This window comes from Adiantum capillus-veneris, chromosome 20, assembly GCF_014529385.1.
Source record: "Adiantum capillus-veneris isolate H3 chromosome 20, ASM1452938v2, whole genome shotgun sequence".
Taxonomy (NCBI): Eukaryota; Viridiplantae; Streptophyta; class Polypodiopsida; order Polypodiales; family Pteridaceae; genus Adiantum; species Adiantum capillus-veneris.
Genome location: NC_140950.1, coordinates 66088238 through 66114707, shown reverse-complemented (window position 1 = coordinate 66114707; position 26470 = coordinate 66088238). Strand labels below are relative to the sequence as shown.

General features: G+C 45.0%; 1 protein-coding gene across 1 annotated transcript in view; it reads right to left on the bottom strand.

Moving 5' to 3' along the window:
- Positions 1-10955: 10955 nt before the first annotated feature.
- Positions 10956-26470, bottom strand: part of LOC147432639 (protein PEP-RELATED DEVELOPMENT ARRESTED 1, chloroplastic-like) — a 31522-nt gene continuing 16007 nt past the window's right edge. The window contains exons 8-10 of the mRNA XM_086491619.1: positions 11548-11607; positions 11375-11458; positions 10956-11288 (exon numbers count right to left, since the gene is read on the bottom strand). Coding sequence (XP_086347745.1) covers positions 11235-11288; positions 11375-11458; positions 11548-11607 — 198 coding nt within the window. The 3' untranslated portion in view covers positions 10956-11234. The remainder of the gene's footprint in view (positions 11289-11374; positions 11459-11547; positions 11608-26470) is intronic.

Sequence of the window (26470 nt, the reverse complement as noted above, 5' to 3'; positions counted from 1 at the left end):
TTAGGACGTCCTTTCATGAGGGAAGCAAAAATGGTGCATGACTGGTCTAAGAACCATGTCTACTTGCAGTTCCAAGATTCGGTCATTCGAGTGGATCTTGTAACTGGTCGATCACATCCTCTAGGAAACAGGTTTATAAATTGATCATAGATCTAACACCACAGTTCACTCGGCCCCATTGCAGTATTGTTACACGTGTAAAGCGGACACTGATGTTGGGGAAGATTCTCCTTATATGGATGTACTACCTGGGATGACTGAGTCGGACAATGTGGATTGGGTCCACCTAGCAGCAACCATAGACACTTGGGGAAATAGGGGGACAACCTGGGTAACACCTAAGGGTGATGAAATGCCACCACTCGTACCTTTAAATATGCTACAAGCAATGCATATAGCTTCTGACAAGACCCATCCCAATATAACAAAGAAAACATACAAGTGGGTCCCTAAAGCTTCTTTACCGACCATAACTGATGCTAAACAACAGAAGCCTTGTAAGAAACGTACCACTCGCTCCAAGAAAAGTAAGAAAACGTGGCGTTGGATTCCTACAAAACTATTGGAAGCCCAAGGCTACTATCAAAGAAATGATCATATCTGGGTGCCAAAACATAGATTGTGCTCTTACTTGTCACCGGACCCATGTGCGCCCAATCCCGTAGCTCCAAAACGAATTGACGATCGTGGAAAGAAAAAAATCACAGAATGCTATACACCCGCTCCAGAGCTAGTTTGGGTACCGAAGAAAGAACAATTTGTTCCATTTAGCTCAGGAAGAGGGGAGTCCCATGAAGCTTCTAGCTCCTCATGTAATGCATCCATAGAGGTAAAAGCTTCTCCAAGCCTCCACCTATAATAGTGGACCTCCATAAAGCTACAAGGAAATCCACACCTCCCAGTGTTCAAGAATCACTTGATGAACCACTTCAAGTTCGATCCTGGGAGAGTACCTTACCACCCTTGCAACTCGATGAGGCACCTAGGGTAATAGAAAACTACTGGCAAAAATCCTCACCTATTACCAACTGGAACAATTAGTTTCAAAGGGCGACGAACACATTTCAAACGGTATGATCTACCCAAGGAAGGAGGGAGTGTTTGCTGACAGTCATCATTCACTCATTCCCCTCTCAACCTTCCTCCCTGACCTCTCAATCTCCCAATCTTAGGGAATGTATATATAAAGACTTATACTCACAAAAAACAAAAATAATAAAGAGCAAGAGCAATTAGCAAACAAGTATGCACAATAAAAGTCAAAACATTGACCAGACCTACACATTCACATCCGATAGACTGAAACAGAAACCTATGTCATCAAACACCTTTGATCCTCATCACTTGAGTGATGGAGGGTAGGTAAGATTAGTATGATAGGAGTGTTTCTCTTTTAGAGTAGAGTGATTAGCAAAGTTCTTTTTTCCCACTGATGTGCCTCTAGAGGTATTCTTTGTGTTTCCTCGTGTGTACAGGAACGTGTTGCTGTGGTTAGTATTTGGACCTTCATGGGATCTTTCTCTTATTCACTTTTCAAATCAAGTGCGATCATCAACACAAACAGGTGTTTCTTGTCCATTAGCATTTCCCCTTATCTTTTTGCATCCATGTTTGTCTGCTTTAATTGTGATTGGTAGCATAATATTCATCACATTTTTTTAGCACCAAACATTAAATTCAATGTAATTTTTGTCATAATCACTTGTCTAGATTTAAAAATCAAGCAGTCCGACTAAGCTAGTTTGACCAAGTTAGGTGTTACAGATCTTCTCTTAATACCATGGGGAATGCCTTCCTGATAATTAATGGTTACTTAGGTTCTTAATCCGATTTAGGCAGCATTGTGTGAAATGTACTAGGGCTTTCTAGTGGGCTTAGTCCCTATTGACCTTTAGATTAAGTATTATAAAGGGAGTTTACTTGTGTGATGAGCCTGGGGAGGGTAACATTGTTATATGACCCCCCAAAGTTACAAAATTAAAATGCTAAAAACGACAAACAAAAAATCAAAGTGCCACAATGTAAAATCTTAAGCTGGAAGAGAAATCTCAGCTTGATTTGGTACTTCACTCACATGTATCGCCTATGGTACTAGATCCCTAGAGGTTCCCAGTGTGGGCACTTTTCCTTGAAAAGCAAAAAACCCAAGGCATACAAAATAAGCATACACATCAAAATTGAATCACTGTGAAAAGACTTTGGGGGGTCAAAGAAAAGGTAATCGATCAGGCTATGATTTCATGAGAAATTCCTTTTATCGTAGTTTAACTACAAGGTCTTCTAGATATAGCCTCTAGTCAGCCCTCGAACATGAAATACTTGGCTCTCGCGATTAAACAACTTAATTGACCAGAGAAAATTAAGAAGCTTACCCATGGTATTAATAGTCAATCTCTAGTGCCTTTTGACCATTAAATTAGCGACCCCAGACTTGTTTAATTTTTACCTTTACATCTGTTTATGCATTTGATTATATTGCAATTTAATGTTTATTGCTCACAAATGGTTTAAAATTCTGTTACCAATCAATTTGTCTGCCTAAAATTGCATATGCTTTTTAATTGTATATAAGAATGTAATTACTGTGCCAATGTTGTTTGATTTTGCAGTGACTGAAGAAGACTAAGGACATTCATCTCAAATGCTCTTCCACCTCAACGCACGAGCTTCAACTCAATAGCTTCCGAGGACGGAATCTACATCAAGAAGGGGGGCATGTTAACCCTCACGGCTCACGGACACCATATCACCTACAAAGGACGATGTATTATTTATTTGGTAGAGTCAGGTACCGGGCTTGTCGGTCCAATAGGAAAAGGGTAAGAGTGATCGCCGATGAGAGGCGCACTCTAAAACTGGAACGTATAATGTTTGGGTAAGATTGGCTAAGTGTGGGCACCCAAGTGTGAATGGGGCAAACCCATATAAAAGTCAATCTAAACCTAAAAACCCTCATTCTCTCATTTGTGCAATTGAAGAGTGCTCTTGCTCCATCTCCATCTTCTTCTTCTTCATCTCCTTGTGTGTGTGTGTGTGTGTGTGTGTGTGTGTGTGTGTGTGTGAGAGAGAGAGAGAGAGAGAGTGCGATTGAGCATTGCGGCGGCGATGCGGTTGAGCGCGGCATAGCGGCGTCTCCCTCTTCTTCGCGGCGAGGAATCCTCTATGAAGCAAGCATAGAGCGGTAAGTGACACACCATCGTCATCTTTGAGCTTACTAGTTTAGGCTTGTTGTGTGCTTGGAGCCATTTGTGGCTCGCACGCGGTGTATCGGCAAGTTCCTTGCATTGACACGTGCGACATACGCACACAAAGGGATGAGAAATCTTACAAGTTTCGCATTTTTCCCATGTGTAGTAGTCTTTGAACTATAAGCTCGTGAAAGGATTTTTCAAAATGAGTGGATCTACTATGGTTTTGGAAATTTTTCCCAAAACCCTGAAAGGACACTTTTATGTCCTGTTAGGTTACCAGTTTAGTGCTAAGTCAAAGCCCCTTTGAGAAATTTTAACAACTTGGATTTTTAGGGTAGGAGATAATAAGCGCTCTCAAGCTAAAATGAAGGATTCTTTTCACTCTCTTGACTTACATTGAGTGTTCACCCTATAACCAAGTCACCTAGAAAGTTTCATGAAGTTAGGATCAAATTTCAAATTTCTAGGACAACCTTCCTAAACTTGTTTTTACAAAAATTGGCTTTTATAACTCAACCAAGGTTTTAAAATGTCAAATAGACTCAAATCTAGGTAGGAAGGGACTAGATATAACATACAAGTAATTACAAGCTAGAAGCTACAGCCTTGACTATCGACTTTACATTTTCATAAAAAATAATTGAAATTACAACTTTAGACACGATAGGTTTTTATATCAAAAATGAAAGAAGTTATAATATTCAGCTTAACAAAATAAAGGAAATTACAACATTGAGCTCAAAAATGGGCCGCTATGTTAGCATGTTGCTAACAAAGGGTAGTCATGTGGTATCACTAGGACCCAAATTCCTCGTTGAATTGCATCTTTTTGTTTTTTTTTAAGGAATTCGGAGTAGCATGGCTTCTTGCAATAGAAGGCCTCTTGCTAAGCGGATAGAGAATCAAATTTCCTCAACCACAGTGTCCATGTCCAAATTTAAATTCTATCTCACACAAAAAAAATGTTTGCAAGTCCCAACCATTCACATATGTAGAAAAAATAGAGGATCTCTTATTTTTAAAGCCATCCAAAATTCTTTAGGCATAGCGATTGACCCCATGCATACCGTACTTGTTGATAGCACACTAGCAAAGAGCTCCTTGAATCCCTTTAGCTCAACATGTTATGTCACATCATATGAAGGTGACGTTGGGGATGGAATCATGTTGCCTTAATTGAAGAAGCTCTATGGTTTTCAAGATAGAGTTCTAGACTTCAATTTACACAATGCCTTATGAAGTGCATTTGCTTGAGACTCATTCCTTGAATGAGTTGTTAAAGGTGGTGGAGAAAGGCTATACCTAATCGCCGAATATTAAAATGCCATAAAGTTCATTAAACATAACCCTTTTCCAAGATCATGGCATCTTTTATATACCCCATATATACAATTACTCATAAAGTATGCTACTCTTTACATGGTGCCCTCAATGGATTTTTTTGGATATCATGATTTTTTGTGTATCCTAATTTTAATATTTTTTCTATCTTTGAATCAATTGACCGCCCTCCCTCCCCCCCCCCCCCCTTTTTCCCCCCTTCTTCTTCTCTCATCTCTTCCAAAGCTCCTAGGAAATGGTGCTAAAGTACAACTATGTAGTACTAGGACTATGTTAGTACTAGCATACAACTATGTTAGTACTAACACATAGTGGAATATATTTTTTTCCACAAAAGCACCTTGGTGGAAGTAGAAATGAGTTAAAGAGAAAGAAAGCAAGTCACAAATTTTGCCATAGGAAATGAAAGGGGAAGTGGAGTGTAAATAGCTTTTTAAAATACTTCTTTTAGAGAAGCACTTTGGGTGACTACTATAAAAAATAGACAAAAGCACCAAAACAAACTCTCCTACAAAAAGAAGTATCTCTGATATTTGTAAATGAAGTGAAACTAGTATCATCATCACTTCCTTTCCTAAGTTGCTCTCTCTCTCTCTCTCTCTCTCTCTCTCTCTCTCTCTCTCTCTCTCTCTCTCTCTCTCTCTCGTCTCCTCCTGGGCGAGGACGGCCCTGTGGGGAGGTGTTAAGCCCCAACAGAGCCTGCCACAGAGCAAAACCCAGCAGCCCTCTCTCTCCCAGTGGCGTTAGCCCAGTCCTCTCTCTCTCGGCGTCCTGGACCTGCTACTCCCGCTACCTTGCCCTCCCTCATTCTGCGACTGAATCCGACTCTCCTACTCTCTCTTCCATTCTCGGGAACACTGACATCTGCGTCCTCTTCCCGTCTTCCCTTCACGTCATATCGCCTGCAGAGGCACAAGGCGGCACACAAGGACAAAACCTTATTTTCAAAAAAAAAACAGAAGGTTGTTCCCACCCTCGAAAGACGATGACTTCGACGCTAATCACTTGCAATCGCAAAACCTTTCTTGCGGTCGCAGCAGCAGCAACGAAGGACCCGGCTGCCCGTCAAGACACGAGAATCACAACCCTAGAGGCCCAAGTCCAAGAGCTCATTGCAGAAAACGCTCAACTCAAAGAGCATTTGAGCAAGCTTGAGAAAATGAAGGACATCGGGAGCCAAGCTCCAATTGCGAAAGCATCTGAAGCGAAAATCAAAGCAACCCAGGAAGAAGCCCATAAAGAAACACATAAGAAGATTGTCACTGAAGTACAGGCAACATTACGAGAAAATCGATTACAAGAATCCCTTGGCATGAAGGTTCGGATTGGCGCACAGAGGAGGATACCCTTGAAGATGCAATCACCAAGCTTAACGACATTCTCCAACCAATAACTATCAAGCCAGAAACCATCTCTTGGATCAACGACACTCATAGAAGTGTGCCACCCAAGCATTGTATACTTACTTTCAAAGACAGAGAAGAGCGACGGAAACTACTATGCCAGTCTTACCTTCTGAAGGGAACAACGCTTTGGATCTCCGAAGAGTTGACCCCAAATTAACTCAAGGTCAAAGAAAGTGAACTCAAGAAGATGCACGAAGCTCGCAAACAAGGCAAATGGGGAGTCTACCGAGGTGGTAAAGCCATCATCCAGGAGTTTCAAACTCCTAAACCGGGGCCCCTTCCATTGGAGCCTCCCTAGGTTTCATCCCTCATCTTCCTTTTCATTTTCATTACCCTTTTGACGGACCCTCAGTCCTTAATTTATATGTATCTATGCTCCATTGGCAAGCAACCGTTGTACTGTTTTGTCATCAGGTCCCATAGGTCATATCTGACCTCCGTGGACGATAATACAATCTCTCTCTCTCTCTCTCTCTCTCTCTCTCTCTCTCTCTCCATAGTGTTGGGATAAAGGCATTGTGCCTTTGCCTAGGGCCGGACGTCCGGTGTTCAACCACCCTCTGACCACCACATAGTTGCTACCTATAGGCTATAGCTCTAGCCTTTGCATACTCATGCCACCAATTTCAATTTTCATTGTTTGCACTCTAGGATCCAAGCCCTACACAAGTAGGGTGGATAGAAAAGTAAGTGTGCCTCCCTTTTTTTCAAGGCTTGCACCTAGGAGCTTTGGGCAAGCAACTTATTAGTGAGAGGGGTAAGGTCTGCTTGTGATGAATGACGTAGATTACACGAGCATATAAAAGGACACATCCAAAAACTAGGACAAGTTTTCAATAAATCCATTGTATCTTTTCCATGATACCTCGCAATGGCAACTCTAGTTTCCATTCTCTCATCAACATTTTTTGCGTAGATATTTGCACAACAACCATCTTTTGACGTAATTTTGATTCAAAATCATGGAATATCATAGGCGATTGACATGCGACATTTTGAATTTCTTTAAATTAGCCCACACGATTTTAGCATCCCTAAAGCGGCCATCTAGTATTCAATTTCTTTTGTGGATCTTTTCCAACATGGGATCTACCATATATTGCACTAAACCTCCCCCACACCCCCCCCCCCCCCCCCCCCCCCCTTCTCTTTCCTCTCTCTCTCTCTCTCTCTCTCTCTAGAAAGTTAGTAGTTGCATCTTTCCTCTCACATCCAAAAAACTCTCTTTGTTGTGCCCATGTGTTGTGCTTTGGTTGCTCATTTAGTATGTGTGTAAGTGCGCCCGCGCGTGCGCACGATTATTTAACAAATTCATATATCCTCTTACAAATCAACCGATATGATATATATTGCCAATAAGGAAATCGCTCCCTAAACATATTGATCATTAAAAACACTATAAAAAGGAGAAGGCTAGATTTTGTCACAGTAGCATTATTCACTTTTTATAATGCAAGATTAGCCCAAGTAGTGCCAAGACCACATCCTAATTCAAAAAGAAAATCGTTAAAATTATTTCAAATCGTTTTATTTTTTGGCCACTTAAATATAGCTCGATACAGGAAACTTCATTTTTGACTCTTTGGCTTACATAGGTTGAAAATAGATGAGCTTGGGGAATTGCTTGTGTTTACACCAACAAACTTTTACCAGTTTACTTCAAGGCAAACTTGGAATCTAGCTAGAGTTTTGCAATTTTAGCCCATTAAAAATACACTAAATTTTTCTCGAATATCTCGAATAGCTCTAATATGGAAGGGCACAATTAAAACTACTTTGATTTTTAGGCCAAAATTTACCACTAAAACTTGCAAAATGTTTCCAATTGTTTCCAAGGTAAGCTTGGAATCTACCTGGAGGAGGGGGGGAAAGAGAATTTTTATTGATTTGAATAGATATTAAGAATCTATTAGAAAAATCTTGATCTCAAGATCAGGCGGCGCGAGAGAGAGAGAGAGAGAGAGAGAGAGAGAGAGAGAGAGAGAGAGAGAGAGTTGTCATCTTCTTGGAGTGATTACATAGACTACAATCCACCCTCTCCACTTGTGTGTGTAACCAACGAATATAAGTGTGTGTGTGTGTGTGTGTGTGTGTGTGTGTGTGACCCAATGGACATGCTTTCTTAGCCATAGCAAGGTGCGGGTCATACACTAGTAGAGTGTTATAAAGAGAAGTATAGACAATCCTTTCCTTTTTGAAGTTTAAAATAATCTTATGTGTGTTTCTAATAATAACAAGGCGTCCTCAGGACGAGTGGCACTACCGTTGAGAGAAGCATCTCTCTCTCTCTCTCTCTCTCTCTCTCTCTCTCTCTCTCTCTCTCTCTCTCTCTATGTGTGTGTGTGTGTGTGTGTGTGTGTGGTACCGCCTCCGCTCGATTCTCAATAATGGCCACAACGATGTAAGATTTTGTAGCCAAGGAGTCTTACTGTTGCACCTACTAGAAATGCTCGCGCGAGCCCGTGTGAGTGTAAATGTGCGCGCGAACTCATAGCTAGCCAAGTCCTTTAAACTCTAGGAGCAACAAGGAGAGAGAGAGAGAGAGAGAGAGAGAGAGAGAGAGAGAGAGAGAGAGAGAGAGAGAGACTCGTCAACTCTTAAAAAGGCGATTACTATTACTGGCCCGAAATACAAGACCACACTTTTTGTAGTAAAAATCGAATCGTTGCATTGGCAACTGCCTCCGACAGTACCAATAAAGCATTAGGTTCATGTGTTACATTTAAATGTTAGTATTGGAGAGGATGCCCCGTCCTCCTCTATCACTGCCATCAACCGAGATGGAAAAAATCTTATGTCCCTCGCAGCAGAAGAACGCATGGACTCTCTCTCTCTCTCTCTCCACATGCCTTTTTCCATGCCATTGGGATTTCCGTTCTCTTTCGTAGTTGCCTCCTCTTCCTTGATTCGCCTCATGTTCTCATCTGCAACCTACTCGGAGCTCTTGTTTTGCCTTGTGAGAATGCATATGTATCGGAGCCGTTTATTACCAATCTCACCGTGAATTCCCCACCCATGGCGGCACAGACCTTTGAGGCACAAGCACAGACACCATGCACAGCCTTGGGAGAAATCAGCACACACAAAGAGAGAGAGAGAGAGAGAGAGAGAGAGAGAGAGAGAGAGAGAGAGAGAGAGACATTTCCATTTCAATAATCATCTGCAGTTCTACCTTTTCATGACGTGTAGAACGGACCAAACATACCCTTAGGATTGTTGTGACATAATAGGTTGTTTGAAACATTCATTCTTAGTGGACATTGCACATAATAGAAAGGCTCTTGATCGTTATTAAATGATATTCTTATCTCCAAGTAAGATATATTTGTAGTTAGGACATATAGAAGGGTTTCATTAGTTGTTTTCAAGCCAATGCTCTTACTTCTAATTGAACATTTGGGGTTGTCGAGTTTTAGGATTCACTAATTGTATTTGAGCCAATAGCTCTCACCTCTTAGAGAACAAAAGTTCATTTATGAGTTTATGTGTTATGTGGTTGTGTTTGAACTTTGGTTTTTACGTCTATGTTGAGGCAGAAATGTGTCTCTAGGGTGCCTTGGTGTTTCTAGCTTCTACTCTTTCTTCCAACAAGAGATATAGCTACTGGATTGTCGACTGGTGCTACTTGGTTGTTTAAGAGTAAGCTCTCTTTCCCTCCACATAGCATCAGATGTCAATGTCCACTTGTGAAAGTTTTTTAACTCTAGTCTAATATCTCTAAATTACATTACACTTTTATAGAAAAATATCTCCAATGCCTGACTTGCAACCATCTCTTCAAAGGCGATGTAACTCACATCAAGGAGCAATTGTTTAGTGTCCACATAACTATGTCGAACTATGCAACAACACTTAACAAGCATTTAGGTTGCCTTTGTAGCTCACATAAAGATGTGCAAAGAGAAAGGCTTGCTTCCTAAAAAATGCAAGGGTGGGATAGATACAAATGTGGACCATCTAACCAAGCCTTGACAGAGGTGCTCAAGAAAAATGAAAGCAACAATGCAAGTACCCCAACATGAAACGATTGCAGGTCATTTTTTCAAGGTGTCAAAGGATCAATGGATGTAAGCCCAAGCATAGGGAGTATGCCCACCACCACACAAACATTGCAGCTGAAGTGGACTGAGGCTTTCATGGTTGCGGTTTCATTCAACGTTATTTTAGGAATCCCCTTTTTAGGGATGCATTAATGTCTACTGCAAAAAAGGGTTTGTCTTACCTGAATACAACAAAAGGTGTACAAAATATATGCCAAGACAAGATCAAGGGACACTATGGAGGCAATACTCAATCGAATAGTGCTTGACTTTGTCCCAATGTTTGGCTATATTGTAGTGTTGGAAGGGTGGACTAGCTACCAAAAAAAGCTCTTGACCACGTAATAGTAACATGCCCTAAGGGCTCAACGTTTTTGGAAACCATTGACACCTATCTAAAAAAGAAGACATTGATTTTCTTGACAAAAGTGTATGAGCGAACCATGAGTTGACTAGGGGAGCCTCAAAATGTGACAACAATTGTGACCGACAAACACTTACAACCATGAGTTGCATGGAATCATGTTGACTTAATTGAAGAAGCTCTATGGTTTTCAGGATAATCACCATTTGTATACTTTCTCCATTGTACACCACATTAGGCCATATGTCTTGCAATGATGTATTTTTTGATGTTGATGATGATAATGATGAGGATGTAAGGTATTCTTACATATATACCTATACCCACTCTAGGTATCCTCATATATATTTTTATGTTTTTTGTTGTCTAGACATTGTACTAGTCACACATGGGTGTAACCTCTTGGTCTCACGGGTCATTTTCGACTTTGGAAGACGCGATATAACATTTCATCCCCCCCCCCCCCCCCCCCCCGGATAGTCTTGAAGGTCTCTTGGGATAGTTTCCTACAACATTAAAATACTCTTCTTCTTCTTCTTCTTCTTCTTCTTCTCAGTCACTGGTATAAGTTCGAATGACATGCCCTTGGTAATGACATTTCAAATACCAGTACTGGAAAAAACAAAGAGCTTGAAACAGATTTGGTCTTCTTGGATAGATGTACATATACAGCAGTAATGGGCAGTTGTGCAGCACTGATTCGATGCAGTGTCTTTCTCAACATCATCTTCATTTGAGCTTTTGTCAATGAACTCTTCTTACCTACAAGACATTACAGTCCGGGAAACGCCTTCACGCTCAACTTACAGTAGGCACAGGGTAGAAATAGAAACACACAAAGGACCGACACGAGTACTGATGTAGCAACAACACCAGGACATGAGCAATGCTTTCAGAGCATCACGAAGGTCACGATGTGCCAAAACTGAGGGGTACGATTCGACTCCTATGCAGAAGAAAGGCCAAACTCAGAAGAAACAAGCTATTAGGACTACAATATATATATGTGTATGTGTGACAAGGTAGCCACACATTAAACAGAAGCCAACTTGCGGGCTTCCATTTAATTTCAGGACTCCTTATGAATATCCTATCTCCTCCAGTTTCACGATGGATCTGCACATAAAGACCATGTTTAAGTGGAAAGCATGACATCCTCTTGTACAAGCCACAGAGTATCATGACCAAATGAGAGTCCCCCGTACCCATTCCAGCTGTTGCACTCCAACACCAGCAGTATTTGTTTCATACATGCCACTAAGAACCTGCAATGAAGTCATTTGAACCAAGTAAGAAATTACGAAATTGCCTATGAAACTGGAGAGCTTAGTAAGATTATACAGCATACACAGATTGCCTCCCACAGAACTAAAGCGAAGGAACAAAAAGAATTCAATGATTTTTCTCAAACGAATATATAGCAGTGCTTGAAATCCCATATCAAGAAAAGGGATAAGCAAACACTGAGCTGAGTTGGTCTAGACCAAAACCAAGAAGGCAAATTGAAACAAGAAAAGAGAGTCTACATTGTCAATGGAATGTTTATGGTGACTGGTACATGATAGTGGGCGTTGGGTCCTTAAGCAATCTGCTTAGGAGAGAGATGCATATTCATGCTTGTAAGGCAAGTGCAATGTGTATGTCCTTTTCCGCGAACCAGAAAACTCAAGCATGTATATGACTTCAGCTATTTCGCTTGTCATGCATGTGGGGGGCACCCAGATATTATCAATCTTCATGGTCAACCTCGCACACATTTGAGAAGTGAAGTACGCTAATAAATTCCAGTCATATTGTCTGTTATGGATGCATGGATTATGCACAGGGACCCTGTATAACCTTAAAACCATAAGGATCGATTGGTGCGTAATGTAAGCCCGATATTGCAGATAATACATTCAGAGAGTCACACGAAGAGGCCAGATTTGGCGGGCAGGTGTAGGAACCTAATTTGCTTCAAGCAGCTTGAAACTGCGAGGGGGGCAGAAAATGATAGCCCTGCATGATCCAAACCCAATAGTGGCAAATTAGGGGCAGGGACGGATAGGAGGGCTGTAGTGGAAGAGGAAGGTAAGGCGAGGGGGGGGGGGGGGGGGGGGGGGGGGGGTGTGGTGCTGTAGGCAAAGGCAGGGGAGGCAGTCTGCTGTTGCGCGACAAGGGGTAACACACCGCCAGCAGCAGATGGCGGGAGGATGGGGTGTAGCAGATGAGGAAGGGGGCAGGCTGTACGAAAAGGTGGGGGTACCACAGCGGGAGCAGCAGATGGTGGGAGGATGGGGGGAAAGGGTTCACGCAGCACACGTGGTTGAAAGGACCACGGGAGAACCTGGTCAAGCAAGGGCACGCTGCAAGAAGCAGGCGACGGCAAGGAAGAGGGTTGGCAAGGGACAGGAGGCATAGGTGGGTGACACCCCCATGCCTCATTAAACTGATTCTCAATTAACTCTGCAAACTGTCTGATATCCATATAAGGTAGTTGGCCTCAACCATTGTCTGATCCCGAATGGTATCATAAACAGCCTCCCTCGTCCAAAAGGAACCCTCATGTAAAACATGCACTTTGTATATGATACTAGGAGCTCTCTCTGGACCAAGGAAAATGTGACGTCCTCTTGAAAACTGCAGGAAAAACATGTCAACGCAAAGTGGCCCACTCCTCAAAGCGATATCCGGAAATCTTCACGGACCAACCGTGAAGAATTGGGCTCGCAAAATCTCACATACTACAACTATTGGTGATGCAAAACCTTCAAAATAGTCAAACTCCTCTGCCAACTAACGAGACTCGATTTCCTACTCCCCCCCAATAGTGCCTACTATAAGAGGAGCTTGCTGAACTGACCTATCCTTGGGCAACTCAGACTAATCATGAACTACCACCACCCACTGTTGGTCCTCATGCTCTACCTCTCTGTCCAACTGCTCTGGAGCCTCCTCTCAATCCTGATCTTGTAACCACTCCTCAAAAGGTCTGTCTAGGGGCTGTTCTGCCTCATCCAAACTCTATCTCACTACCCGTCTGTAAACAAGGATAGGTTGTGTCCATCCCTATCTACCTGCCTGTCTCTATGTCAAAATAACAATGTTGTTGCTGAGAACTCAGTAACTACTAACTTTGACCCCTCTGATCTCTATCATCTTGTTGCGCATTGAAGAGTGCATGTACGCGGATGCGAGCATGCGTGGTGCCGTGTGCGTGCGAGAAGGAGAGAGTACACAGTGTGTGGGTGGAGCAAGACTCTAGTATGAGCTGCCCCTTATTCTTTGTACATGTACACAAGAATAAGGTGTCAGTGGACGGGCGCCCAAAGCATGGGCGACCGAGCAAGGCACATGCGCCTGTACCCCAACAATCTCCCACTTAAAGGCGAATGTGCCGATAAGTGGGTCCTACAAGCTAAACTACTAGTATGTACAAGAAAACAGGTGAGAGACTCTCTCAACGTATGCCCACTGGCTCGCTCAATCGACCTACATGCAGCCGTATCAGCTCTGGTGGTAGGTGAGCATGCGTACCACGCTAGAGCCTGCATGTAAATTTCGCAGACTACTCTGTATGGTCTACAAAACTCCACTATGCATCATGCTAATGTCAGTCATCGTACGACTGACAATCCCTACTGCAAATGCTCCCACTGCAGCTGCTAGGTCGGGCCTCGACACTAACAAGTCAAACATGAGACGCCAAATACTGATGAAATCTGTGCAAACCTGGTTGTACTCGCCTCCCCTGCGCTATCTGCAATCACTCCATCATCAGGACTACCCATCATGTATGGATGTGTCAACACGGACACTGGGATAGCTACGTCCCTATCAACCATAGGCAAAACTGTGCATCCTGGCACCAACTCATCAGCCTCTAACATGAGTATATCAAAAAACTCCGTATCTGTCAGCTCTGTTTGTGTCTCTAGGGAGCAGACCTGCTCTATCTTTGCATGCACAAACTCTGACAACACTTGCTATGTCTCACTAGAGCACTGCCGCTCTATCTCTGTCTCTACAGAGTCTACTGGCACGTCATGCACAGCTAAATGCTCTATCTCGTGAGCATGGTGGAGCTCACCTGCGGAGGAGACACGTCTCGTCTCTCGCTCAAAGCATGCCAACAACAAAATCAAGACTATGTTGTCTCGAACCTCAAACACATGCATAGGATATACCAAGCCGTTGCGGGCTCCTCTGGCAATCACTAATGAACCGCAATGCATACGGAAAGACTGCTCTTTAAGCAGTATCTGACAGCCAAAATCTGCTAATTGTCTCATTGAGATCAAGCTCTGTCTCAATTGAGGAACATAGTGTACATGTCGTAGCGTGTATGATGCACCATTGGACAATGACAACAAACGTTTCCTGCACCCTCTATGTCAAACGCCGAACCATCGGCCAAGTGCACACAGCCAAAACTACCACTAGAAAATGTGCTAACCCAGTCACGATGCGATGTGACGTGGAAAGCAGCATCGCTATCTAGTAACCGCTGTGGAGAAAGTGTGCTATCGATAGACATATCTGCAAGAAATATCGAGGCAAGCATGACATCACCGTCACTGGCATAGGCTACCATTGGAACTGCCTCTCTAACACGTGTCAAAGCCGCATCTGCATCACGCATACATGAAGCGGCGAGGTAACAGAGCCTATTTTTGTTGTGATCCAGAATGGACCACAAAATCTAGCTGAAAGCTTATAATGCTTTCCCGCTCGCGTAGTCTTGGAATCTTTGGGTATCTTCAAATAGATCCATTGTCCTACATCTAGAGTCCTTGGAGACCTCTTTTGATTAGCATTAGTAGTAACTCGGTCACAAGTTGTCCTTACACTATCCTTGGTCAATTCAATGATTTTCAAACAATCATAAGCCTAACGATCTTTGACTTTCTCGAAGCCAATAGCAATACTGGATATAGCTCAAATCCATACATAAGCATGCATGGGCTAAATCCGATAGTAGAATGCTTGCTACTATTATAGGCAAATTCTAATCGCGGAGGGTACCTTTCCCAATCAAACTACCTATAAGAGTGTCACGAGATTGTGACAAGCACTATATATATTTGCTGGTTTCTTTCCCTTGATTTTTTTTTTCTTGGGACCCTCTTGTTTATCACCAATGCCCGGACATGGCATGGCCAGTGTGAAACAGTTGGCCGAGAGTTTCACCCACAACCGTGAAGTGCAGGTCGTGACGAGATGGTTGGGCCCGTCGGCACCGAAATCCGAGTAGTGAAAGGTTGGCTAGACTCAGTTCAAAGTCATTTAGACCCTCGGCAGGACTTTAAGTTGGTGGGTACTAGGAAATTAAACCAAAGGGAGTCAAATGGACACATGGCAGTAGGGGAGCTGCATGCATGTCAACACACACCTTCTAGAAGCTTCATCCAAGAGGGGGCGCCCAAAGTTGAGGGTGGAGGCTGATATTTACACAATTGTGCTACACAGTTTGTGTAAGTAGTGGGTGCAGGAAAGCTTTAATGGAAAACTTGCCTTCTCCCTTGTCTCATGTAGCACGATGATTTGCTCTCGCTGTAACAAACTTGGACACTCCAAGTCAAGATTCTACCGCGACACAGAAGAGACATACCCCCCTCTTGAAAGCATTGTCGATTACGCCTGCAAAACAGACAGAAGCCATAAACTGTCTTAGCAGACATTGACTGTTAGTATCGACACACTAGGAACACACATCTAGCACATGTACCAATCGACAGTCACATCACTTGACATCACATGACAAATCAAGATCCACTCGGGACCTCATAGATGCCCAATTAACTAATTCCTAATGCAACCATGTCTATTGAGATCTTTCATATCGAAATGCTGCAGTCATTTCGTCTATCAGTACCTGCACTTAAACAAGTCAAGTACAAATCAGTATCGGGAATTCCAGATCATAAAGTCATACAACAAAACACTGTCAGCTCACAGTATCCCTGAAACTCAAAAGAGACAACAGTGAGTTTAGTATCCAAATCGGGGCAATCTATTGACAAAGGAGTGGAGCGACTCCCCTCTTGTGCATATCCGCTGCACCAAATTCCGCCCAAGCTGAGTTCGGGGTTCCATTTGGAATAGACTATGCTAAACCAAATGCTTCAAGGTAAAGATTCACAATCTCAGGAGTACCTGCCAGGTCCTCCTCCTCCATTCACTTCGCATCCAATGCGGAGTAGGTCTTGAATTTAACCAAGAACCATCTTATCGCTTTACCTTCTATCTTTTTGTGCCAATATCTGTTCTGGAACGAGTATCTGCTCGTTTTTTCCTCCACTTTGGGTTGCTCATGTGGCTCCCCATCATCGGGCACATCGCCTTTAAAAGGCTTCAAGATACTCACATGAAAAACATTGTGAATTCTCCAAGTATTGGGCAGCTTCAGTCTAGAGGAGACATCATTTATCTTTTCAGAAAATCTGGAAAGGTCCATAGTATCTCATGCTAAGCTTTCGAGAAAGTCGCTCCTTTCCCTTTTTCTTTCTCAGGCGTGCCTTCCCAAAATGTAAAGAGCACCCAATCGTTCTCCTTCAATTTCAAATCGCGACGATGTCAATCTGCTGCCGTTATCTAAGATTCCTTTAAAGCCTTCCGGACCAAGTCCAAGGCCCTCGTGAATTGGTCGGCTTCAAAGAAAAAATCTTATCTTTCGTGCTTAGGAAGGGTGGCACCTTCGTAGCACCTTTAATGATCTCAAATGGCGCCTTCCCCATCAAAGAGTTAATTGTGTTTCTGTAGGCATATTCCACCAAAGGTTAAAAAAAACCTTTCCCATGTAGTCTTCTGATGCAAAGAAGAAGACTTCAACAAATCCAATACGACTGCATTTGCAATCTCGGATTGCTCATTTGTCTGCGGGTGAAAAGGTGACAAGAACTACAACTGGGTGCCAATGTTCTCCCAAATAGCCTTCCAAAACAAACTCGTAAATCGGGGATCTCTGTCGGAGACAATTGTCTCAGGCATGCCATGTAATCTGAAGATCATCGTGCCCACTCTGTGTTTTCGGGAGATCAAAAATGAAATCCATTGCAATACTTTCCCAGGGGCGGGTGGGTATGGGTAAAGACTGTAACAATCCCTGTGCTTTATGCCTGTCAAACTTGACCTTCTAGCACACCAAGCAACTGCGTACAAAATCGTCCACGTCCTTCTTGAGGCTCGGTCAAAAGAAGTATCTCTCCACACCTTTCAAGGTGGTAACAATGCCGTGGTGACCCGTAAATGGTGGACATGGCATTCGGTTAGAACCTTTTCCCTCAACGGCTATGTAATGCACAACATCGTTTTCTTCATCAAGTAGCCATCCCGAATGGAATATCCTGCTACTACCTCCTTATTCCGTATCCGAGTGAAAATATCTACAAAATTTGTATTTGTGGCATACTGATAGACCATATTCTCGAAGCTCCTATGAAGTATCGCGGATATAGCCACAACCAACCGCTTTCTAGACAAAGCATCTGCCACCAAATTCTTTTGTCCCTGCACACGGACAATCTGGAAGTGAAACTGTGACAAGATGTCCGCCCACCGCATTTGCTTTTCCGATAGCTGGTTCTGTAACAAGTAGTGTAAACTCTGATGATCTGTGAAGAACGTAAAATCGGCTTCGAGTAGGTAATGTCGCCACTGAATAAGAGCATGGATAATCGCCAAAAGCTCTTTCTCATAAATCTGTGTTGTCAATTCCGGCCTTGAAAACAAACGGCTCTCATAGGCAATGACATGGCCTTCTTGCATTAAGACCGCACCCAGACTATGACCACAAGCATCACATTATACTTCAAATGACTTCTGTAAGTCTGGCAAAGTCAAAACTGGTCATGTAGTCAATTTCTCTTTCAATGTCTGAAAGGCAGTCACCTCCGTGAATCCCCACGAGAAAGGGACTCCTTTCTGCGTCAATATATGCAAAGGGGAAGCAACCTCTACAAACTTTCTAATGAACCGCCTGTAGTACGAACATAAACCCAAGAAGCTTCTAACTTCATGCACATTCTTCAAATCAAACCAATCACGGATAGTCTCTTTCTTGGTCGGGTCCATCTGCACTCCTGCTCCTGAGACAATGTGTCTCAAAAAGTGTATCTCTAGTATCAAAATTTCACTTTTCTTTGCATTAATCACCAACTTGTGATCTCGTAATGCCTGAAAGACCTGTAGCAGATGTTCTCTATGTTCTACCTCATCCTTGGAGAAAACAATGATGTCGTCAAAGAAAGTGCCAACAAATAGTCTGTACTCTCGAAAAATCCTGTCCATCATCTGGTTAAATGTCACTGGAACATTGGTTAGGCCAAAAGGCATTACCAAAAACTCAAATAAACCAAAAGTCGTCCGAAAAGCTGTCTTGTAGACATCTCCCGGCGCGATTCGGATTTGATGATATCCCCTCTTCAAATCAATCCTGCTGAAACACAAGGATCCCTGTAGTCGGTCAAGAATATCATCGATCCTACCAATCGAAAATTTGTTCTTCATGGTGATTTTGTTGAGAGCTCTATAATCGATGCACATTCTCCAAGATGTCCAAAGACGGGTCCTCTGTAGAACTGTCAAAAACTGGGCAAAACTTAGGCTTCTTTGCCTTTTTCTTGCCCTTTCCGAAGCTTTGCTTTTTGCTTCGCTTGTCCATGTCTTTCTGTGAGTACAGGTTCCGCTTTTCTGCACTCGTCTGTCTTTTCGGCTTTACTCCCTACCTGAGAGGAGAAGCAATGGCCACACGCCATCTGGAGTAAATCTTATCAATCGGGTAATTCGTCAGGTGTATTACCAATGTCGGGTCCTTCGAGTACTTAATCAATCTATTCACACATATGCCAATCTGTAGTTGACGTTTGTACTCCTTTTCTGGCACAAATTTGCCCAGATCTTCATTCTTTTCTTCAGTTCCCGCACCGAATCTTCAACTTTTCTTTGCCTTCCCACTGACAAATGTCATCTCTGTCAGATTCTTCACAAGAACCCATGTGTAATCTGGGATTTTTAATGGCTTTATGCCTTGTAAGACAGAGCGATGAAGACGGGAGCGCGCCCGATGCGCGATGTATGAAGGGTGGAAATGGCTAATAAGTCCAGGGTCGGGACACGAAGATTCTTTCCCAAAAGCTATGTGCGCCATAAAAAAGGATCGGATTATCCGTAGAAGAAGAATCTTTCTACGCTCTGATACCACTGTAACAAACTTCGACACTCCAAGTCAAGATTCTACCGTGACACAGCAGAGATTCACTACAAAACAGTTCACAAATTCACAATTAATACGACACTGCCCGGCGGAGTTCCGTGCCAAGAGATATTGGCCCCAAAGACTGGCGCCCCTTTCAAGTATTTCTTTTTATATTAATCTTTGAGCAAAGTACAACTCACGCATGTGCTCTCTCTACTCTCATTGATCGAGCTATAGAGTTAGGGAGATCGAGACGACCGCGACTGAGGAGGGGAGCCACGCAGCACCGACGGAGATTGCGGCAGAGGATCCACAGGATTCTAGCACGACACCCAGAATGTCGATCGGGATAGGCTTCATGCTACTGCTATATTGTATCATGGTGACACTTATCCCCACTTTGTACCTTTATGGCATGATACCATTGCTCAGCCTACCAGCCACCCATAGGAGTCGGTAGCACTCCTATCGTTTCTTTGTTTGTAGTTTTCTTGTTTGTACCCAGACTTGGTACTAGACTCATCATTGTAATCAGTTGGTCTCATAGGTCATTTTGGCCTCTTGTAGACGTTAATATATCATTTCATTTCTCTCTCAGACTCTGCGTCCAGATGCTCTACAGAGGGAGCCCCCTTGGGTTCTTTATAAAGGTTACAAGGGTTGCTAAAAGCAGAGCCCCAAAAGCTTCACAATCAAAAGCTTCTTTTTAAAGTTCTTAAAATAAAGCAACTTTAAAAGCTTCTCCGAAATAAAGCTGGAGTAGGAATTTTCCAGCCTTTGCGTAGAAAAAGCAGCCAGCTTTTGCCTAGACTTTCCGTACAACCAGCCACGTCATCAAGTTCCGCTTTTTTTCCGGCGTGGATTGCGGGGCTGCCATACAGGCCTGCTACGTCAGCAAAACAGTGTGAATTTCAGAAAACCTGCCACGTCAGCATTTCAGCCGGTGTGTGTGTGTGTGTACAGTGGGACAGCCACGTCACCAATTTGTGACACTCGCGCATCTCTATTTTCCCTTTTGCACATATGGTAATGCCCCTCTAGTTGGGCTTCTCAGATGACCACGTACAGTTCTGGGGGGTTTATGCGCATTTGCCAAGGCAAGAGCCTTCTGCACAGGAACCGGGTTAGCTAATTGCTAATCCCCTACAAGTACGTACAGTTCCATCGCGAAGGAATGTGAAAACAGAGTTTTCTCGTATGAAAACTCGTCCAATTCGTAGGGGAACTGTCCCATTGCATGCGGGAGCTTCTGAGACACGCATAGATGTGTTTGCTCCGCTCAAAATGATGCGAAACAGGAAATTACAGCCTGCTGTGTTTTTCTGCAGGTTTAGGGTTTCGCACCTAAACTGCAAGGTAACACCAAGGGAGCCTCGACAATGCCTTGGGTGCTTGTATACGACAAATTAGAGCGATTTCCAGCAGGGAATTGGTGGAGAATCCTAGGATTATAGAATTTCTTCAAGCGCCACCAATGTCGCAACAGGCAAGACAACCTACACAGCCAGTAGAGTACGTTGAGGCTCAAGCCCAGGTCCCTTATGCGTCCTAGCAAGGCAGGGAGCACTCGCATGTTGCGAAATCAGTTGGGGTTCCAAGGCAACCTCTTTCTGTTCACGAACAGGTGGTTAGGACGCGAGTTCCACACGCTTTACTAGTTCAATCAGCCACCTTTCGGAGTCCAAATGTTGGTTTAAGTGGACATGGGATTTCCAGGCTATGCATCACATTTTTCCACCACCCACGATACATCTTGGGTATTTCGGGGGTGGATCTTTGTTTCAAAGCATGGCTGGTTATGCGCTAGAAACCAACAATACATGCCAAGAACAGTCTTTGGCGGTATGCAAGGCATGATGCCAAACCCCTTGTATGGTAACATTGGCATCCAACAATCAGGGCCACTTTGGGGTGTTGCAAGCCACTTTTGGTATGGCTAGTTTTTCCGACCAGCAGGCAAATATGACACCAAACCAAAATGTCAATGGCCAAGGGGCACAGATGATCCCCACCACTGTACCCATGTTGCATACCATTCCCTATGATAATTTGGGAGTGCTGGAAAAGCCAAAACCATACAAAGAAGGTGGTGCAGCTATGAAGTTTGATACTTTCAGTGGATTTAGGACAAGACGAAGGCTCTTACTGGTAGTTTGATACGGCGTATGCAAGAGGAACTATACAAGGGCCTCTAAGGTCAGGAAAGCTGTCACTTTCTTGAAAGGAAATGAGCATTCATGGTGAACGACACTGTTGATGCAAGGACAAGCACCCGCCACATGGGTATACTTCAAGCAAATGATTGCTTCTACGTGGCTTCAAATTCAACAAGCAAATGTTTGCTTCTACGTGGCTATCAAATGAATTTGAAGCCAATGTCATGACGGATTGGCACCAACTCACTGCGGCTACTTGCAAGAGCCTAGAGGAGTACAATCGGAGGTTCTGTAAAGCGTTGCTCTCAGTAACCTCCTACAAGTTTGTGCCACTGATAGAGCAGATTGAGAAGTATTGTTGTAGGCTGCCCTACAAAGCATCGAGACTACTGTACAAAGCATCGAGTGGCCACCCTTACTCAGTTTATGGAAGCCGCCAACACTGGTCATGCCTTGTTGAAGGGAGAGGACAGTGGGTTTCAAGGGAACATGAAAGGGGGTCAAAAAAAGAAAAATTCAGCAAAGAGGCCCTTTGCAAAAGTGACTCCCGAAGCTTCCCAAGGGTCAGGAAATGCAAAGAAGGCTAAAGACCATAGTCACAGGGGACAGAGCGGACGGGGCCTAGGGGCGGGGGAAGGGCTGGAACGGTAAGGAACGGATGGCAGGGGAGATTCCGGGCGGGAACGCATGCAGACGTCCTGACAGGGACGGCCGGCCGATTAACAGTCTTTTCTTTAAAAAGTTGAATTTAGGACCGTTTCAAACGGCCAATTGGCAGCCCAACATCTCTTTTTTTGGATGTTTGAAAGTTTAAAGCAACCCGGTGGCTATTAAAGCCACCCTTTGGGTCACTTTGACATATGTCTCAAGCTCTCCACCTCAACGGTCCTCAAGTTCTCATTGCTCAAGCCTCTCCTCTCTACCTTCGGCGCTTCATCTCTCCGGTCTACCCCCTCCTCGAGGCTTGGACCTCTACCCTTGAGACTTGAATCTTCAATCTACCCACTCTCTCCCTCCTCTACCCTCTCAACTTTCAAGCTCTCCTCTACTCTCTCTCCACCTACACTCGTAACTCTCCACCATCATGCCATCTCAAGCTAACTCCACTTCTCAAGCCGGCTCTTCTCGGCGACACCACAAGAGCAAAGGCAAGCCAACCTTCGCTCCACCTCTCAAGCATTCAAGACAAATGCATCCACATCGGGGGCTTTCATTGCGCATCGCCAAAGCACCCTCAACGAAAATTGGAATCCTAAATTGAAGGAAGAGATGGATAGGTCGGTTGCCCAATTCTTCTTTTACGAGCACATTGCCTTCCATGCTTCGCAGTGAGTTTCCATTGTGACTTATGGCATATGCACATTGCAATCTCCCATTTTGTATTTCATTATGGGGTCTCAACTCTCCATACTAACACAACATGCTCTTTTTTTTGTGGATAGGTCTCCATACTTTTTTTTTCGAGAAAAAGATCCTTCTATTAGTTACTGAAAACTGCCCATTGGGCTACATCCACCTCTGCAAGAGAGGGCTACAACAAGCATGATGGGGAGACTCTCCCAATGAAAAAACAGCATATATACAATGAGGCTAAATCAAGAGATGGGAGGAGGGAAGAGCTACACAGGTGGACAGTAGTGCCATTTGAGCACCCCCTGGACTATGGTGTAGAAAGGCCCAGGGAGCCAGAGTCGAAGGAAAGCCTCGCGGCGCTCCCGCATGCGGTCGGAGCTGCCCTGTAGTCCCTCAAGCTGTCCTCTGAGAGTATGGATCAGCTCTAGCCAAAAGTCACGAACAGTCTCTGTTGGTGGCACAGGGCGAGCCTCAAAGATGCGGAAACAGCGGGCCCGCCAGATGAACCAGAGAGCTAGGCCACTGATGAGCTCCCAACACTCCTCTCTCTCACTACACCACTCCTATGGAGTAAGCTCTGTAGCAGGCTGAAGTGTAGGTCGCCCCCCCTGCATCACTATCATCCGGCTGGTGGAAGATAGCTCAAACTGTAGTGCCGGGCCCGTGAGGGTGGACCAAGCCGCTGCCCCCCAAGTGTACTGTCGAGCCGTGGAGAGGGCACGCATCAGCCGAAGAACTCGTAGCCACACCTGTTGGGCCGAGGGACATTCCCAAAGACAGTGACGCTGACTCTCCACCAACTAGTCACAAGTTGCACATGCGGTCGAGAGACCACTCTGCACAAGCCAGCTCCCTACTATTGTGGCTCTGTGTGCAACCAGCCACTCGGCTGTCTGGAGTCCCACAGCCTCCGCCAAAAAGCTGCCAAGAACTCGACTGTGAGGCCCTCCTCCTGCCAATGACGTGTTGCAACGGGGCGGGCCTCTCTCTGTGCTGCAAGTATGTGACGTCCAAGCCGAACAGTGTACTGAAAGAAGGGGACTCCTGGGCGGTCTGCAGAAGAGAGAGGGTCCCTCCATAGCCACTCACCAGGATCCCACTGTACTCGTGCCAGTGGACAACACTCCCAAGCCCATAGCCTCCAATGTCCAGTCTTAAGAGCTGCTGGGTCAGGGTCTATGACGCAAGTCCTCCCACAGATGCCCACAACTCGGATCCTCTGGAAAGAGCACTCTGCTACCTGCGGGGCCTCTACTGCAACTCGCTGTAGACGTCCCCCACCCTGAAGCTCGAAGAACAGGGCTGGGACAGTCTCTGAGCAGGCCCTGACTGAAATGAGAACCTCCAATCGTGTGAAGGCTCCCAACCACCGGGGTGCTACTGGCTCGAGAGGCGTGAGCCACTCAACTGGAACTGACTCTGAGATGTCCTTACACATGCTCTCATGCCCTATAGCTGGGCACCCTGCACCTCCTCTGACAAACCTGTGAACTCTAGCCAGTCACCTAGAGAGCGTGCTGGACCTACTGCCATGGGACCCCAAGAAACATGAGGCCGACTCCCAACCAAGTGGCCTCTCTGAGTGCTGACCATGGGGTTCCAGACGAGGGACTGTCGTAGGCGCTCCTCCGTGCATGTCGGCTGTCTCTGCTCGAGGCCACGCCGTAGGAGCTCCCAAGATCGAAGCAGACTCACAGCGAATCAGTCCTCCAGTCTCCTGCTCAAACCAACTCGGCGCAACTCTGTAAAGATCCATCTGGTCGAAGGTTGCCAAGGGCCTCCTGACTGAGGCACCCTGGCACGAAGCCTCTGCAGCAAGAACTCCTTCCAGGGCTCCTCGTCTGGAAGAAATCCTCTAACGACGAACTTCCCAAGAAGGGCTCTGCTCTGCTGTGCTGGATCAATGATCCCAAGCCCTCCCTGAGAACAAGGAAGTGTGATGACCGACCAAGCCACCTTGGCTCGGGCAATCAGAGTGTCACGACCTGACCAAAGGTAGTTCCTGATCAACCTCTCTACCTGGCTGATACAAGAACTCGAGAAAATCCAACAAGAAGTGATGTACCACATAGTCGCCAACAACACCTGGTTGGCAACTACTACTCTACCAGCTAACGAAAGTCGTGTTGAGCTCCAATGTAACAGCTTTCTCCTGATGGACAGGAGAAGAGGAGCAATCTGCTGCTCGGGGGACAAATCCAAACCAACCTGACAACCCAAGTACCGAACTACAGTCCCTGGAGGAATCCACCCGAAACCCTCACCTGGCATCCAATCTGGCACAGGAGCACTGCCAACCGAGAAAGCCACTGTCTTTCTCCAGTTGAGCAGTGCGCCCGATGCACAGCAGAAGGTCGCCAAAGCCTGCTCACATCTGTGTAGATTGGCCTCCTGTACAAGGCTGAGTCGTCGGTAAACTCAGCGTCCAGAAGCTGATCTCCTCGTATAGGGAGTGCAAGGCCCCTCAGACCAACCTGCTGTGACACAAAAAATCTGCTCATCGCCTCCGCATAGAATAGAAAGAGAAAGGGGGCAAGAGGACAACCCTGTCTGACCGAACGTGTGAGCATGAAGCGCTCCCCTCTACCTCCTGCCAAAAGCACTTGACTGTGAGCCTGTCTGTACAAAGCTGACACCCCTCTGATCCAAGCATCTAAGAAGCCCATCTTGCGTAGAGTGCCCTCTAGAAAGTCCCAGTCAACTCTGTCGTATGCCTTCTCAAAATCGATAAGAATCACAAGGTCCTCCCCACGGAGCCGTGCCAGGGCAGAAGCCTCCCAGAAAGTGAAGATGTTGTCAAGGATACTGCGTTCCTTGACAAAACCTGTCTGAGTCCCATGTATAAGGCTCTCCAAAAGTGGCTGAATCCTCAAACTCAGAGCCTTGGCAAGAATTTTGTAGGCTGAGTTGAGGATGGTGATGGGACGCCACTGTCGAATCTCATCCAAAGAGCCACCCTCCTTTGAAATGAGGTAAATCAGGCCCTCACTCATGCTATCCGGCATCACTCCTGTGTGCAAAATGTACTGAAAGGCACTACAAAGATCTGGGCCAAGCAGGTCCCAGTACTCCAAGAAGAAACTGGGAGTCAGCCCATCCTCACCTGGATAGCTAGCACGAGGTAGGGCCCTAAGAGCCGTGTGTAGCTCCTCAAGCTGAAGAGGCATCTCCAGCCTCTGGCGCATCTCCTCAGTCACAAGACAAGGCATCTGTACCCAAACCTGCTCTCTGCATGCATCCTGCCGCTCTGACTGGGGCTCAGCCGACAGTAACTCACGGTAAAAGTCAGTAGCAACTGCACGCATATCCTCGGGCTCACAAACAACTGACCCATCGGGTCTCCTCAACTGATTGACCTTGGCATGCGAGTGCCGAGGTCCCACTGTCTCAAAAAAAACACCTATCACTCTGTCACCCACCTGAGTCCACTGAGATACCTATCTG